This window comes from Nymphaea colorata, chromosome 4 (genome assembly GCF_008831285.2).
Source record: "Nymphaea colorata isolate Beijing-Zhang1983 chromosome 4, ASM883128v2, whole genome shotgun sequence".
Lineage (NCBI taxonomy): Eukaryota > Viridiplantae > Streptophyta > Magnoliopsida > Nymphaeales > Nymphaeaceae > Nymphaea > Nymphaea colorata.
In genome coordinates this window covers 25,573,739-25,590,314 of record NC_045141.1, presented here as the reverse complement: position 1 = coordinate 25,590,314, position 16,576 = coordinate 25,573,739, and the positions used below count along the sequence as shown (strand labels likewise).

Genomic DNA, 16,576 nt, shown 5'->3' with positions numbered 1-16,576 from the left:
CCTTAAGGCTTCTAAGGTTTCGTTTTGTTTTGGATATGAATAAACACACTTACACCATTCAACTCGAATATTATATTTGACACACATTTGTAACTCAAAAGAAGAATAGCAAAATTTATGTTAATAATGATAATTGCGTGTTTAGGTATTTAAAAGCTTAAAATATATGTAACGTAAAGTCATTTATTGCTTCATTATAAACTACTTTGGAATAAGAGTCTATTGTGTTTTTTTAAGTCATAAAACAAATTATGAATTATGCCAAAAAAAAAGTTAATTATAATTGACGCAACAACTACTATTTGTAAACAATTAAAATCAAACTTGGTGCAATTAAAATTCACAAGATCTTCGTAACACTAGCAACCCTAAGTAAGTTTAATCGACCATGGAACCGTTTTTGCTTTTGATCCGCTTAGAACAGCACTTCTAATTTAAAAAACAGTTTCTCCACACGGCAAGCGTAAACGAGTGACGTGATATCAATCTCTTGGCATGTCCGACCCAAACCAAGAAGCCAGTTCTAAGGCTGAGCATATGTTGCAGACCCGACCCGCCAAGGGTCATCAGGTCAACACAGTCTAATCGGGTCACGTTTTGGATCTGAACCTGATTGATATACAGCACGGTGTCCGTCCGAGATGCATAAGAAGATCGTCCGCTCCGCCGTCCCGCCAAATTTAGAAAGACGCCCAACTGGCGGGAAGGGAATTGCGCAAAACCTCGTTTCGTTCGGGTGACCGGAAATTTCACCCGATAGTGGTCTCTGCCAAATCGAGGTCGACAAAGAGACGCCGGAGAGAAACCGTCATGGACTGGCTTCTTATCGGCGGATCATTCACGCCTGGGGGCGTTGGCGACAGTCTGGCGGCCGTCGATGACTACTCGGCGGCGATTTCTTGGTGGGAGGGAGGAGTTCCAGACGAAGGCCAAGGGCGAGGAGAAGTTAGTTCGACAAACGGGATGTCCCGGGCCTCCCGTGTCGATGAAATTTTGGAATATCGAGAGTTCTTTGGGTCATGCAACATGAGAGAATTTGCAAAGATTGTCGCCTTCTGCTTCCGAGAAGAAGGGACTTTGATGTGAGATCGACAGGAACCGAAATCGAATTCCTTCCGATGATGCAACAGAAAAGGGCGAGGAGCAGAGCAGTCATTAGTTTCCTGATACTTATACAAGAAGGTGGAGCGTCACCGCAAAATCAACCAAATCCATAGCATTCCGACAGATGATGGAGAGGTGTACTCGGTGGGATCGGCCGTCGGCTTCTTGATTCTTGCTTTAGACAGGAGGGTGGAATACCGCTTCAAGATCTCTGGAAGCATGATCCGCGATGGCAGAAATGGAACTTCGTCGAAGGATAGACAGAAACTCTGTGAGATCTGGCATTAGTAACCTGATATTTGCTTTAGATCTAACCGTGCAATGTGCGCGAAGCCGGAAACAGAGCTCCATCTTTTGACGGGCAGATCCATCATTCCGTCAAGATGGATAGGACTCGACGGAGATGCCGTTAATTTCCTCATTTTTGCTTTACATAAGTGAAAAATATTACATGATCACCGAAAAATATTACATAATTCACTGATGAAACCCTTTCATGAAACACATTTCATGTTTCGCACAAGGTTTCGCCAAAATTAAGGTTCTCATGTTATATTTATTATCTGTGTGTGGTTCAGCCGATCTGAGCCACCTTCATGGAGAAAGGCAACATGTTTTTCTTATTTTCAATCAGCGTTGAAAATTACATATATGGCAGCAATATCAGTTATAATATCAATTGCATCTTCCTTTACAAGATGACGTTCTTTCCTTGTATGTTTCCTTATATCTCGACTTATGCCTCTTTGGTGGATAATTATCCTTCATAGAATTAGCCTGGACAACTGGTTCTTCTCTTTTTGGCTTGTTATCAGCATGTTCTTCACAAACCGTTTAATATCCTTCTTTTTTCTGTTCATCTATATCTTCACCAACGTTGTTGCCATCAGCATGATTCTTGCCATCATCAACGTGAACAACACATAAGATGTATCAAGTGATAAGTTGCATGCGCAGCCTTCATGGATAAGATGATAATCAATTTATATAGGTTTAGATCAATTGTTACAAATAGGGTTAGCCGACATGTAGAATGCTGGCATATTATCACAATAAGGAGTGGGGGGCTGATCAATATAAATTCCAAGGTCGCAGTGAATGAAAGCAACCTAGGAGATTTGAGCAGTGGTAGATGATAGGGTTCGACATTTGGCTTTTGAGCTGGAGGGGTTAAACGTGGGTTGCTTGTTAGCGGTCTACAAAGTACAATTTCCTCTAAAATGGACACAATATCCTGTGGCAGATTTATGAGTGGAGGAGCACCTGAGCGGGTTTATTGGAGATAAATCGAATGCGGTAAGATAAGGTGCCCTTATTGTGGGGGAGAATTCGCATCACCAACTGCATTTATAGTTGGAGCAGATTGCATATATTGGGATGCAAAATTGACACTATAGCAAATGTCTGACTAGGTGAACGTGAGATATTGCAAGCTTCCAACAAGACTTTGATTGCTTTTAATGCCATAAAATATGAGGTCACCTGACCATTTCCGGGGCGATTGGCTTGCAATCTGTCATGTTATCTCTAAATTCTTTTGTACTTCTCATTTTATGTGTAGGCTAACACTTCTCATGGGCCCGCCTGGTTGTGGAAAGACCACCTTGCTGCTTGCACTTGCAGGAAAGATAGATAAATCGCTACAGGTTTCTCCTTGCTTTTTGATTCTCTATTTGTGTAGTATCTGCTAATTCTAAACCCACTAATGGACTGAAATATGTTCTTACTTGTAGTTGATTGGTGAGATTTCATACAACAAGTATAAGTTAAATGAATTTGTTCCACAAAAGACATCTGCTTACATAAGTCAATACGACCTTCACATCCCAGAAATGACAGTGAGAGAAACCCTTGATTTTTCTGCCAGGTGCCAGGGTGTGGGAAAAAAAACTGGTAATTTTATCATGCTCCCATGCAACTAATTGTGTGTACTTGACATTACAAATTTGCTGACTAGTGCTTTTGAACATGAAGAGATGATGATGGAACTGAATAAGAAAGAAAAAGAAGCTGGAATCATGCCAGATCATGATATAGACATCTATATGAAGGTAAAATATGTGTGTCCGATTTCCCTTTGTGTGTTTGGTTTAGAGTGAATTATTTTTGCATCTTTGTTGTCCTATCCTTCTGGTTAATGACAAGAAAATGATCCTATCAGGCTACATCAATTGCGGGATTAAAGAGAAGTCTTCAAACGGATTACATTTTGAAGGTATGGTTCTGACTTTTGTTCATACATTGTCATTCACATCATGCTCTCCTTATATAGACCTACCAGTGCACGAGAAAGTGAAAATCTACTGTGAACAAACTCGGGTCTGAACCATAATTTCTCCGTACCTCATGGACTCTGAACCTCTCCACTGGACAAACATTCATAGTGTAGGTACTAGGTTCAACCTTTTTCTCTTCTTGGATGAGTTAAGAGCACCATGTAAAGCATTACCCCATTTCATAAGAGAAGAACATTTCTGCTGGTCTATTGCAAGGGCCATTTTCCTAGTGCCTAGTCCTAGGAGCTCTACAGATATATCGATCACAAAAAATTTGGACTTTCTCCAGATCTAGGTGGTTCATCAAAATATAAGTCATGAGTTACAATCTGCACTACCTTACGGGTTTTATGGAATTTATGGCACCCGCTGTCCCTTCAGTTGAAACTTGAAAGATAAACCTGCATGGCTTTTGGGTGCTGATACTTAAATTATTGATGCAGATTCTTGGATTAGACATATGCTCTGACACCATTGTGGGTGATGCCATGAGAATAGGCATCTCTGGTGGACAAAAAAAAAGGTTAACCACAGGTGAAGTGAGGCATACTGTTGAAGTCACCATTGTGAATTTGCTTGTTATGCTTCAAAATATACTGATAGTTCCTGCCTTATCTCACACTAGTTTGTAGCTTCACAAGCTTGGCATTTGTTTCTTTTTTTTTAAAAAAAAAAATTATCCAGGCAGCTTGCTTAAATTAATAGGTGGCTACCATAAACCACTTCACTTCCTACTGATCTTTCTGGACTGAAGCTTGATCTTATCTTTTCATCTTTGCACATTGCTAGAATTGGGTAGGCTTGGCAATCTGCAAACCATATATGTGGAAACTCATCGTTTTTGCCTCCTGGGCTGGTGGTCTTGGGAATTGTTGTGATTGGCTTTGAAGTTTTAATGGTTTTGATAGGTTCTATCTTGAAACACTGACTTCGACTTCAAATCTGGGTATTGAACTCATGCTGAAACAGGTTTCCCTTTAGAAGTGATAACTGATTAGTAGTCTAGAAGAGTTGCACAATTTGCCCAATTGATTTTGTCGTGGTCTATTTACCAGGGGAGATGATTGTGGGGCCCACAAAGACTCTTTTCATGGATGAGATATCAACTGGATTGGATAGCTCAACTACATATCAGATAGTCACATGTCTTCAACAATTTGTACACATCACAGATGCCACGGTGTTGATATCTCTGCTCCAACCAGCACCAGAGACGTTTGACCTCTTTGATGATCTCATATTGATGGCAGAGGGCATGATTGTTTACCATGGTCCTCGTGTCCATGCTCTTCAGTTCTTTGAGGATTGTGGTTTCAAGTGCCCAGAAAGGAAGGGTGCTGCTGATTTCCTTCAAGAGGTATATACTGGGTTCATATCCTTCAACTTGCAACTGGGACCTGTCCCTCCCTCCTCCCTCCTCCCTCCTTTAAAATATGCACATAAGTAATGCCTCATTTCTTTGTTGAGGGTTGATGTTTTAAACTTTTGTGACTTGTCTGCAGTTACTAGCTCTTAATATATTTACATGGTAGTTGTTCCACATATGAGTCATAGAGAGTAATTAGCAATGATATGGAGTAATTTATAAAAGCAAAGACATCTGTTAGTTTTATTTGAAGAAGACAAGGCATTCTTACTATAACAGGTTTCCCTTTAGAAGTGATAACCTATTATAAATCATGTGATGATACTCCTAAATTCCTAGAAGGTGACATGTTGCAGACAAAGGCTTATCTGCAAGCCTTCTAACCTACCTGCATTGCAGAATATAGTTATCCTTTTCCTGTTATACTAAATGATGTTATTGCCTGTGCTTGTTCATGATTCTAACTGCAACTTTTCTGGGAAACTTTTAGGTAATATCTAGAAAGGATCAAGCACAGTATTGGTACCGGTCAGAACCGTATGCATATGTATCTATAGACCAGTTCGTGAAGAAATTTAAAGCATCAGATGTTGGTCAAAAACTATTAATGGAACTTCTGGAACCAGTTGATGAGTCTCAAAGCCATAAAGATGCTGTCTCCTTCAGCATTTACTCCCTAACCAAATGGGAACTTTTGAAGGCTTGCATGAGTAGGGAGATGTTATTAGTGAGGAGGAACTCATTTGTCTATATCTTCAAGACTGTTCAGGTAAATGTAAGAATGCAATTTTTCATTTGACCATACAGATGATAAGCAAGAAACATACGCTACTTCTCTGACAAGAATATTATGAGCATCTTCTGGAATTTGGACACCTATGGTGGCCTTTCTTTCAATATATACTGGGCCGAAATTATGTGGTTTGGCACTTAAAGAACAAAAAGTGAGCAGTAAACGGATATTTATCAGTGGAACATGGTGCAAATTAATAGGGTCGTTGCACATTTGAAGGCCTATTTTGTTGCACCAATATGTTGATCTACTGCCAGCTAACTTGGAATGACCTTGAGAATAATAGGACGAGAAATTTAACATGGAACATTACTCGATTTCAAATTCTTTCTGGGGTTGTTTTTTCAATTAAACTATAGAAATAACACATCCTTTTTGTTTGATGCAGCTTGCCATTGTGGCATTTATCACCATGACTGTGTATTTGCGTACAAGGATGCATGTCACTTTGACGGGTGCAAACTACTATCTGGGTTCCATCTTTTTCTCCCTCATCATACTCATGGTCAATGGTTTTCCAGAACTAGGAATGATGGTCCTCAGGCTGCCTGTGTTCCATAAACAAAGAGAATTTTACTTCTATCCTGCGTGGGCATATACTTTGACCGCAGCTATATGGAAGATTCCACATTCTCTGATCGAGTCTTTCATCTGGACAGGGTTAACCTACTATGTGATTGGATATAGTCCTGAGCTAGAAAGGTACTTAATGCCTCTTCTATCATTTAGAGTCATTTATGCCAGTAATGGGTAGCCTGTGTAGTGGATAGCATGTTTCACTATGTCGTTGTCTCAGCATTTGCTCTGTGCTACCAATGTTGAGCAAGAGTTCTCAGGTACTGATTGGTACCCTCAATTGATGGGTGAATCAGCCTATACCATGTCCTTTTACCATAATTATGAAATTGGCAATCAAGATATCTATCATATCTAGAAGATAAGGTGACTGTTGATGCAAAGACTGCTGATTCACCTAGCACTTGTAGGATAGCTTGTATAGCCCAAAGGTCTGTTGTGTTTTGCAATTTGATCTAATGGAAGTGACATAGATATGAAAGGAGCCATTCTTTTGACATCTAAACACTTCTGATCGAATAAAAAAACTTTCTAAATCCTGTAAATCAGGTTTCTATGTCTCTATGTTGGATGAGGTTTGGCCTTAAATTGCACCAGCTTGATCTGGAGGTCTAACTTTACATGGCTAGTGTCTGAGCTTGTTTATGTCATCTATACTTATTTGCCTTGTGCAGGTTTTTCCGCCAGTTCCTTCTTCTCTTTGCTGTGCATCAATTTGCAGCTTCTCTCTTCCGCTTCCTTGCCTCTGTTACCCAGACAATGGCTGCTGCTTTCATGGCTGGCATTTTTACTTTACTAACAATCTTACTGTTTGGTGGCTTCCTTATTCCCCGACGTGAGTTTCATATCCTTAAATCTCAACACATTTTACTAACTCAGGATAATGAATTCTAATCTTGTGAAAGAAAGGGTCGACTTGGGCAAGCATTAACCATGACAAGAATCGAGGCACAAAATTTTAGGCATGGTTAACACATTGGTTTAAAATTTTGGATTGTTATGAAATACTAAGAGAACAACATAACAGTGGTAAAATTGCCTGAGATATTGTAAATACAGGAATTTTAAACATTTCATGATAATGTCATAATTTTATAGTGATACCGTTATGAGAATTTTATCCATTTGCTTAGTAAATGTTTTCTTTTTTCATCTTTGGTTTCTTAATTCCTTGTAACCTTTTAATTGCTGAAACTTTCCTGTAATTTACCATAAACCATGAATTTGTTGGCGAATCTTTTGATGAAACATTCTGTTTTGATTTCTAAATGTATCACGGGTTCACGCTGCAATGTTGTGATGCACTTCTCACGCTTTAGTATCCTACCAAAGTTAGTACCTATTCGCTCAAGTCCCACTACTTTATCAATTATGCCAAGTACCCTCAACGATGACTTTATAGTGGCTTCGAAAGGCACTGAACAAAATTATATTGTGTTTCCATTTTTGTAACAGCTTCCATGCCGGTCTGGTTGAAATGGGGATTTTGGATATCTCCGATGACCTATGCTCAGATAGCAATTTCTGGCAACGAATTCCTTGCCCCGAGATGGAGAGAGGTAGAGACCACTGAACTCACTCCCTGAATTTTATATTTGTCTTGTTCAAGGAAATATCGATTCTTATAACCACTATTCTAATTTTGCTCCCTCACAGATTTCTTCTGGAAATACCAGTGTGGGGCATCAAGTATTGAAGAGCAGAGGACTTGATTTCCCTAGTTACTTTTATTGGATATCAGTGGGAGCCCTTTTTGGCTTCACAATACTTCTCAATATTGGATTCACGCTAGCCTTAACTTATATGAAGTGTAAGCTCTAACATCTAGTTAGTTGAACATGTTCGGTATCCCTACAAGGTCCAGTAATCAATTTGCTCAAACTGAAGAACTAAGAGCTAATGTAGACAAATACCTTGTGCTAGACCTTGTCCATAGGAAGTTGTAGGCATTTACTTGCCCTGTCATCCTGCATCCTTTGTTATAAATGGTCATTTGAAATTCATGCTTATTGCTTCAATCGGGAAATCAGATAGGCCTCAAACTTTCATACGTGCAGGGTGCGGCAAGAGCATATAATATATATATATATATATATATATAGTGTAATATAATTATTTTTAATTGTTTTAACTTTTTTTAAGATGATACAAGGGGTCTCGAACGAGACCTCCTGATTATTGACTTTTAAAAGGCAAGGACAACAGATTTGCCCTTTTATTTCATTTTAGAGAGAGAGGGTCATGCATGAAAGAGAAAGGAACGACAGTTTTTGACAAAGATAAAAGGGATAGTCTGTTGTCTTTTTATTCCTTTGAGAGCTAGGGAGTGTAATGAATGAAACGATGGAGGAAAAACGAGTAAAAGGAGAAAAGGAAAGGAGGGGGGAGAGAGAGACAGGAAGAACTTTTTCTATGTGAAAAGGGTTGGGTGCGGCCAGCAGCTCCCGACTGATCAAATTGAGTCGAGCATGGGTGTTGGTGCTATTTTAAACACATAGTCCAAAATAACGCGATATTTTTTAAAAAACCCATAAAAAATGAGCGATTAAAAAACGGTCGAAACTGAAAAAACACATTTTTCCCTTGGGCCATTTCCAGCACCCAGCAGATAATCACTCTATTCAACATAAATTTGTTATGTGTGATAATGCATAGAGTCAGTCATGCAAACTTACTCTTTGTTCTCTCCTGGAGATAGTTTGCAGGACCTGAGAGTCCAAATTTATTATGGGTGTGCTGGAGGAATTAAGGGTGGGTATCGGGTTGGGCCCGCCCGATAGCCCAGGTCTCGGCCCGGCCCATTTGAATTTAAAAATTAATTTTTTAGTTATAAAAATATTTTTTAAAATATAAAATATATTTAATAATACTAAATATATATTTTTAAAACAAAAAAAAATAAAAAATATATATTTTTAATGTTAACTGGCCGGGCTGACCTATCGGGCCTGGGGGCCCGGCCGGGAAATTCCCGGCCCAAGCTTGGGCCCCAGCCCGGGCCCAATGGGGCCGGGCCCGGCCCGGCCCGTTGCCCAGGCCTAGGAGGAATGTGTAATCCATCCAAACACAATAGAGGTCCTTTTGAAGCCAGGTCTAAACATTTACAGAAATCTGTTTTTCTTTTAAACATGAAATGCAAGGGACCTAGAAATTTACAAAATGCAGTTAATCTTTTGACCTTCCATCTGATTCTGAAAGGAGAAAATGATTTGCTTAACCATTGATAAGTACAACTGCATGTCCAGCTGCTGGCAGGGGTCATGCTATTATTTCTAGAGAAAAGCTCTCTGCACTGCAGGGAAAGGAAGAGGGTACCCTGCCTAGTAGCATTAAGGCGCACAAGAGAACAGGTGAGAACATGATTATCTCAACATAAACTGCTGTGCTGTTGATTTTTCAAACAAGTAATTTTGCAATGGCCATATATGGCTTCACAGGAAATATGGTGCTGCCCTTTGAGCCATTGTCTGTAGCATTTCAGGATGTACAGTACTTTGTAGATACTCCTCAGGTAATCTCAACAAAATAGTGATTGTCCTGTGATTGGTATGCTTAACGAAATAGAAACCCAGCTTATTTTGCATTGTGCAAGTTCATTTAACGTGGCCTAGAACTAGACATATGAAACAAAGAAATTTATCCCTCACCAAAGGTAAACATGTGGTGATTCTTTTTTGTGCCAGACCTTACTAGATCATTACGAGTCTTGTTCCACGAAAAAATTAGGTTTCTGCTAATTATGTGTCATTCATCATTTGTTAGGAAATGAGAAATCAAGGGGTGACAGGGAAAAAGCTTCAGCTACTTAGAGGCATAACAGGTGTATTCAGGCCTGGCGTTCTTACTGCACTAATGGGTGTTAGTGGAGCAGGGAAGACAACTCTTATGGATGTTCTTTCTGGAAGAAAAACTGGTGGCCACATTGAAGGAGACATATGGATTGGAGGGTATCCTAAGGTTCAGGAAACATTTGCTAGGATATCTGGGTACTGTGAACAAACCGATATTCATTCTCCACATGTTACTGTTGAAGAATCAGTCATTTACTCAGCATGGTTGAGATTAGCACCTGAAATCGATGACAATACTAAAAGGGTAAGACAACTTCGAGATGTGTAATCATTGTCCATCGAGCTTATTATATATATATATAAGAGCTGTTAATTTCATGTTTTATGTTTATATTGACAATAATAACAACAAATTTGTATACTTACAAGTAATTGGAATTGGATTTGACTAGTTCTCGTTTCTCACCAGCCATGGATGCAGTAATTTAAAATATAAGTGATAATTATATAAAGCATATGTATGCATTAATCATGATGCATTAGTCAGTTCTGTAAGGGACAACGCAGGCAGTGTATTTCATACATGAACACTCTCTCCCTCTTTCTCTCTCTCTCCTTACTCTCTTGCTCTCTCACACACAAACATGTATGCATTATATTCTCATAGAAGACCCGTTTTTTCCAAAAAAACCCGCTTGATATTTCAAAAATAGGTTACCTGAAAAATACCCATCTTTTTTTTTATGGAAAAAAAATGCCAAAACACCATAAAAAACACATTTTTTCACGTTTTTTGGTATTTCTTTCCTCATTTCTTGTTACTGCATTTTATCTTCACATTATTTACATTATATTTTTAGGTTTTCTTTATTTTAAAATTTTTAAAAACTTGCCAAGATTTTCTAAGATTTTCAACTTTGCCGTATTATACCCAAGAAAAACCTTGCGATTTAAAACTTGAAAACGATATTTGTGACAATGGTGCATTAGTACCTTTCATGAATATGCCTTTTAGCTATTTTGTTTGAATTTGTGATTCTATATACTTTCCAAGGTTTAGATCTGATTCTACATGCTCCGCCTAGGCTGTCCAATTTTGGCCCAGATGTGACCCTCTCAAATTATACCAGCCTTGAAATGAAAAAACTATTGAACGTACTCAGAATTAAAAATCATGGGTCAACCTTTCAGGAAACTATGTCTAATGGCAAGTTCTGAAAACAAGAGGTAGATAAGCTAAAGAGTTACAAAATTCGGCATGTGAAACTTTTGTTTTAGATGGAAATCTGCATCCCAGGCCCTTGATTTCAGGTTTCATTCTGTACCACTTGTCATTCATGTGACGGGGAAACACCTGCTTGAAAATTGAATGCAAGACCTTGTTGGAAGTTGAAGGCTTGGCAAAGCATAATTGGTAATTGCTCAAGGAACATGATGACACCAGCATTTCAGGCTCTGCGAGTGCATGATATATCAACCCTGTATTGTGAACTGTAGATCAGTTACAGACCTTAGATCAAGATGTAATTGATGCATAAACTTAATTGTCATCGTTAATTTGCTGGAGCACAACATTTTTCTGACATGTCCTTCAACAGTTAATTAGTCATTTAGAAGCTTCATGTTGGTGTTGGTAATTTCGGATACCAATGATAGAGAAATTTCAGAACTATTATTTATTTATCAGCATCTTGAACACTTTCACTGCGCTTATCTGTTTGTCAGCATCTTGAATATCTGTTTTCTATCATATCTCCTGATTGGTTCATATACTCATCATTTGATATCTCCTGACAAAAGCATTTAGTCATTTGCAGAAAACTTCATTACTCTTCTATAAGCCAGGGGAATGGGGAGAACAAATTAATTGTTATCAAACCACATATGATACTTTTCTCTGCTGTATGTATGACAGGAGTTCATAAATGAAGTACTGGAAACTATTGAACTTGATAGAATTAAAGACGCATTGGTTGGCATTCCTGGTGTAAATGGTCTCTCAACGGAGCAGCGAAAACGCCTAACTATTGCAGTTGAACTTGTTGCAAATCCATCTATAATTTTTTTGGATGAGCCCACATCGGGCTTAGATGCAAGGGCAGCTGCTATCGTTATGCGTACGGTGAGGAATGTGGTTAATACTGGAAGAACAGTAGTGTGCACAATCCATCAACCAAGTATTGACATATTTGAGTCCTTTGATGAGGTAGTGTTTTCTTCTTATGTCTGCATTAGTCTTACACTTCTCTTCCTTGACTTCCTTGTCGGTCCTCTTCAAGTTCACTCTCTGTTCTGTGACGTTGTATTAGATGTTTAAATCACATAGTCCACAACTTAGTGGATGCATACGTCTTGGGGACTGCATTAGGACATAATGCAGCTTCCAGCATAGTTGGTTCTGTCTGCTATATGTCTTATGCTCACATCAGACTAGGATGCATACGTCTTGGGGACTGCATTAGGTCATAATGCAGCTTCCAGCATAGTTGGTTCTGTCTGCTATTTGTCTTATGCTCACATCAGACTTCTTTTACTCCTCTTTTGCAGCTAATGCTGCTGAAACGTGGTGGTCAAATAATTTATGCTGGGTCACTTGGTAGACATTCGGGTGATGTTATTCAATACTTTCAGGTAAGTCATAAATAAGGTGCAATTTCTAACTTGGGTTTTAATCGTGGGATTATTTCCCATGTTACGTTCTTTTCTGGCTTCCTTTAAAAAACAAATAATTAATATGAAATCCAAGTAACTATATACCTAGTTGAAGTAGTTTTAGATACTTTGCTTAGTTACGTACAAACCCATAAATGATAAATTAAATTCTTGTAAGTTTGTAACTGCCAGTCACTAGAGAGTTTTTGTTTGTGAGATACAAAGCTTTCCTATTCATGCCAACATGACACCTCTTATCCCAGTTATGAAACAAGATAATGATGTGATTATGTGTAACACACTTCAGGTCCATGTCAGAAATAAGGATGCCCTGACTCAGTTGAAGCCAGATTCGTTAGACACTAAGTACCTTGTGCTGCAGACAGTGTGATTGATACTATTTGGCCAGTTTTCCTAATCTAGATGCTCCCAAGTTGAAGTCTTTTGGGAGGGTAGACTAGATTCAGTCCTTCACATGGGCTATACTTCCTGATAGCATTCCAAATGCCTCAATTCCGCACCTGACTCACCTTTGATCTTAGTTGGTTGCTCGACCAAACAACTCTGTGCGTCAGTGCAGCGCCGGCAGCACACCCACACACACATTGACATGGGCAACCTTCAAGCGTCTCTAGGTGACTTAGACCCGTAGAGCAGATTGAACTATACATTATATCACCTATGCATTTCTTTGGTATAGTACACATACTCTTTCAAGTTTTTGTATTAATTTTGTTATTTCCTTTCTTGTTGTGCCATTATGCATTGAAATTGAAAATTGAGAATGACATGGACAAGTGGATGTTCAGGGGATTGCTGGTGTTCCAAAGATCAAAGACAACTACAACCCAGCAACATGGATGTTGGAAGTTACTACTATTTCAATTGAAAGGCAGCTTAACATAGACTTTGCTCAACTTTACAAGGAGTCATCTCTCTATCAGTGAGTAATATATGCAAACATCTACAAATGATTTACCTGAGGCTCATAGGATGGCAAATAATTTTTTGGATTCTCTCTCTCCTTTGGATAAGTTGCATTAATTGAACTCATTAATCCCCTGCATCATAACTTGAGTTTTGGGAGTCTACTCAGCAGCAGCATGAATTCCTTCTTATCCTTAATGTTAATGGATATCTTTTAACTTTTAGGCATTCAACCACCATATGATTTTTTCAGGCAACAGATGATGGCTTTATACTCCTTCTAAATGGTTGCACTGTTTGACGTGCAGGAGAAACAACGAACTAGTTAAACAATTGAGTACACCATCCCCTGGTTCAAAGGACTTAAGTTTCCGAACTGTATTCCCACAGAATGACTGGGGACAGTTCAAGGCCTGCCTCTGGAAGCAGTATCTGTCATACTGGAGAAATCCTTCATACAACTTGTCTCGTATTACATTCGTACTTATCACTTCTTTCCTTTTTGCTGCACTCTACTGGAAGCATGGGCAGAAAATGTGCGTAACCTAACCAAATGAATTGATGTGGCTTTTTTGATCAATGGCCCATGCATGTATGCATGCACCTACATAAAATGCATGTTGATCTTGAATATACACACCGACAGAAGGATGTATGCATGACTGCAGATTAATATGTACTAGGTTTCCAGTTAATTGATTTTTTGAACCTGTAACCTTTGCAGCGATACGCAGCAGAATCTGTTCACCATACTGGGGTTGTTGTTCTCCGGAACTATCTTCTTAGCCATTAATAGCTGCATGACAATTCATTCTGTGGTAGCAACTGAGCGGATAGTCATGTATCGGGAAAGATTTGCCGGAATGTACTCTGCACGTGCTTATTCACTGGCACAGGTTCGAAAAAATTACTACTCTAGTTTAAAATCTTATAGTTCTGCCCATATCCATCACCTGTTCCAAGAATCATGTTTTTCAGTTTAAGAATCACTTGTATTCCTGTTGGTGGGTTGGGGTACAGATGTAAATACAGTAGATGTAGCCATTGCCTCATCCAACTAGTCAGGAACATGCTGTCAGTCATAGATAAAGGATTCGCATGTACATAATTTTATCCAATCCAATTGCTCAATATAATTGATTTTGGAGATCCATTGGATTTGATAAAAAGGTTGTACAAATGGTAGCAATTGATCACTTTTTTCATATAATGAATGTCTTGAGTTCGAAAATTCAAAACTGGGTTCAAGTTGGACGTCAGATAACATCTAATGTTTTATCCATAGCGGTGGAAATGGATGCAGGAAAGTACAAAAAAAAAACAAAAAACAAAAAAAACTTATTTCAACTAAATTTCTATTTCATGTGTATGAATGCAGGTTGCCATCGAAATTCCTTGTGCATTGATCCAAGCCGTTACATGTTGGATTATCACATACCCTTCAGTTGGTTATTACTGGTCTGCTTATAAGATCTTCTGGTACATCTTTTCGATATTTTGTATGCTCCTATACAGCAGTTATCTTGGGATGCTGGTGGTCTCATTAACTCCGAACGCTCAAATTGCTGCTATCCTGCAATCTGTTTTCAACACATTACTGACTCTCTTTGCTGGCTTCCTGATACCTGGAAAAGTAAGAATAGATTAGCGCTTTTGCTTTTCTGGATGTGCTTATAGAATACTTTCTGGACTCTTGCTCAGCATTAATTAGTTTGCTTTCTGAAAAAAGGACTGGAAATGGCTCGAGTAGAACTTGATCTATAAACAACTATTGCTTGTCTATCTTGGCCAAGCAGCAAATTCATGTACTCTAGGAAGTAGTCATTCAGAGTTGCATTGTATTCAATGCATCCAACATCTACTCAGAGTACCCAAACCTAGTTATAATGAGCTAAAAGACATTTCTAACCCATGCATGATGGGTGAACCAATTAAGATGTTGTAGGGTAAAAACGGCTGCTCCTTGATGCTTGTAGAAGACCATCTGAAACCTCATCCAGTTTGCAAGACCATCAGGTAAACAATGGCATATTGAGAATAGCCTCAAAAGCCTGCAGCTTGCTTATACTGGTGCAGGATATGTCCGATCATGACTAATGTTTCTCTGACTAATTACACAAGTAACTAATTAACCTCGGATGTGACCTTTAAGAAAAGAAAATAGTTGTGGGATTGTGCTAATATGCATTAATGATGTCAACTCTTTTCTGATACAGCAAATTCCAAAGTGGTGGATATGGCTATACTGGATCACCCCTTCAAATTGGACTATCCGTGGACTTTTTACATCACAGTATGGTGACATAGACAAGGAGATTGACGTATTTGGAGAAAAGAAGGCAGTCAGTTTGTTCCTGAAAGATTATTTTGGCTTTCGACATGATCAGTTGGGCGTTGTGGCAGTTGTTCTCATCGCATACGCTGTTGTCTTCGCTTCTTTGTTTGCTTATTGTATATCTAAGCTTAATTTTCAGAGAAGATGATTATTGCTTTCCGCATGATTGCTAGTTCTTCAAACAGATTCATGTTCACTCAATTTATCTCAACTAATACAGAACAGCTCGACTGCTTACATTTTGTCTTCGAGAAGATTAACTAAGCTTCAGCTAAAACAGTTCCACCGGTGCCTCGTCTGTCTTACACAGTGGACCAACTCTTCTAAATGAGAATGTTTTACAATGGCAATGACCTCAACCATCAACATTATCGGATGTGTGTGTATTTCGGCCAACCAACGTTCAATGAGTTTTATGATTGTTTGACCAGATCCCACCCTCAGTTTTTTCTGATTTGACTTTATCGATGAGTTCGGGCGGTTCAAACTTTGATTTTGAAAAAGGATCGGAAACTCAATGTGCGGATTGGATTTTATGGCCCCACAAATTCTCAATCAATTTAAAAACCGTTGATTTTAATGTAAATCAGAATTGATGAGCACCGTTTACAAATCTAAAAGTATAAATTTTGGTTTGTTCATACGTTTAAATATGAAATGCATGGGCTAACGACTTCAAATGGTTTCTGTTAAAAGATGTGTGACAGACCGGCTCTTACAAAAATAGCTTGCATCTGAATAGGTGCAGCTAGTGGC

General features: G+C 38.7%; 1 protein-coding gene across 1 annotated transcript in view; it reads left to right on the top strand.

Annotated features, from left to right (window-relative positions):
• Nucleotides 1-16,057, top strand: part of LOC116253537 (pleiotropic drug resistance protein 3-like) — a 17,930-nt gene extending 1,873 nt beyond the window's left edge. The window contains exons 4-24 of the mRNA XM_031628385.2: nucleotides 2,666-2,750; nucleotides 2,838-2,997; nucleotides 3,079-3,155; nucleotides 3,266-3,319; nucleotides 3,824-3,914; nucleotides 4,436-4,737; nucleotides 5,237-5,515; nucleotides 5,928-6,241; nucleotides 6,790-6,950; nucleotides 7,571-7,674; nucleotides 7,772-7,925; nucleotides 9,361-9,465; nucleotides 9,553-9,626; nucleotides 9,878-10,210; nucleotides 11,822-12,112; nucleotides 12,454-12,537; nucleotides 13,368-13,501; nucleotides 13,794-14,021; nucleotides 14,210-14,381; nucleotides 14,864-15,118; nucleotides 15,702-16,057. Of these exons, the coding sequence (XP_031484245.1) occupies nucleotides 2,666-2,750; nucleotides 2,838-2,997; nucleotides 3,079-3,155; nucleotides 3,266-3,319; nucleotides 3,824-3,914; nucleotides 4,436-4,737; nucleotides 5,237-5,515; nucleotides 5,928-6,241; nucleotides 6,790-6,950; nucleotides 7,571-7,674; nucleotides 7,772-7,925; nucleotides 9,361-9,465; nucleotides 9,553-9,626; nucleotides 9,878-10,210; nucleotides 11,822-12,112; nucleotides 12,454-12,537; nucleotides 13,368-13,501; nucleotides 13,794-14,021; nucleotides 14,210-14,381; nucleotides 14,864-15,118; nucleotides 15,702-15,968 (3,724 nt within the window). The 3' untranslated portion in view covers nucleotides 15,969-16,057. The remainder of the gene's footprint in view (nucleotides 1-2,665; nucleotides 2,751-2,837; nucleotides 2,998-3,078; nucleotides 3,156-3,265; nucleotides 3,320-3,823; nucleotides 3,915-4,435; nucleotides 4,738-5,236; nucleotides 5,516-5,927; nucleotides 6,242-6,789; nucleotides 6,951-7,570; nucleotides 7,675-7,771; nucleotides 7,926-9,360; nucleotides 9,466-9,552; nucleotides 9,627-9,877; nucleotides 10,211-11,821; nucleotides 12,113-12,453; nucleotides 12,538-13,367; nucleotides 13,502-13,793; nucleotides 14,022-14,209; nucleotides 14,382-14,863; nucleotides 15,119-15,701) is intronic.
• Nucleotides 16,058-16,576: the final 519 nt, after the last annotated feature.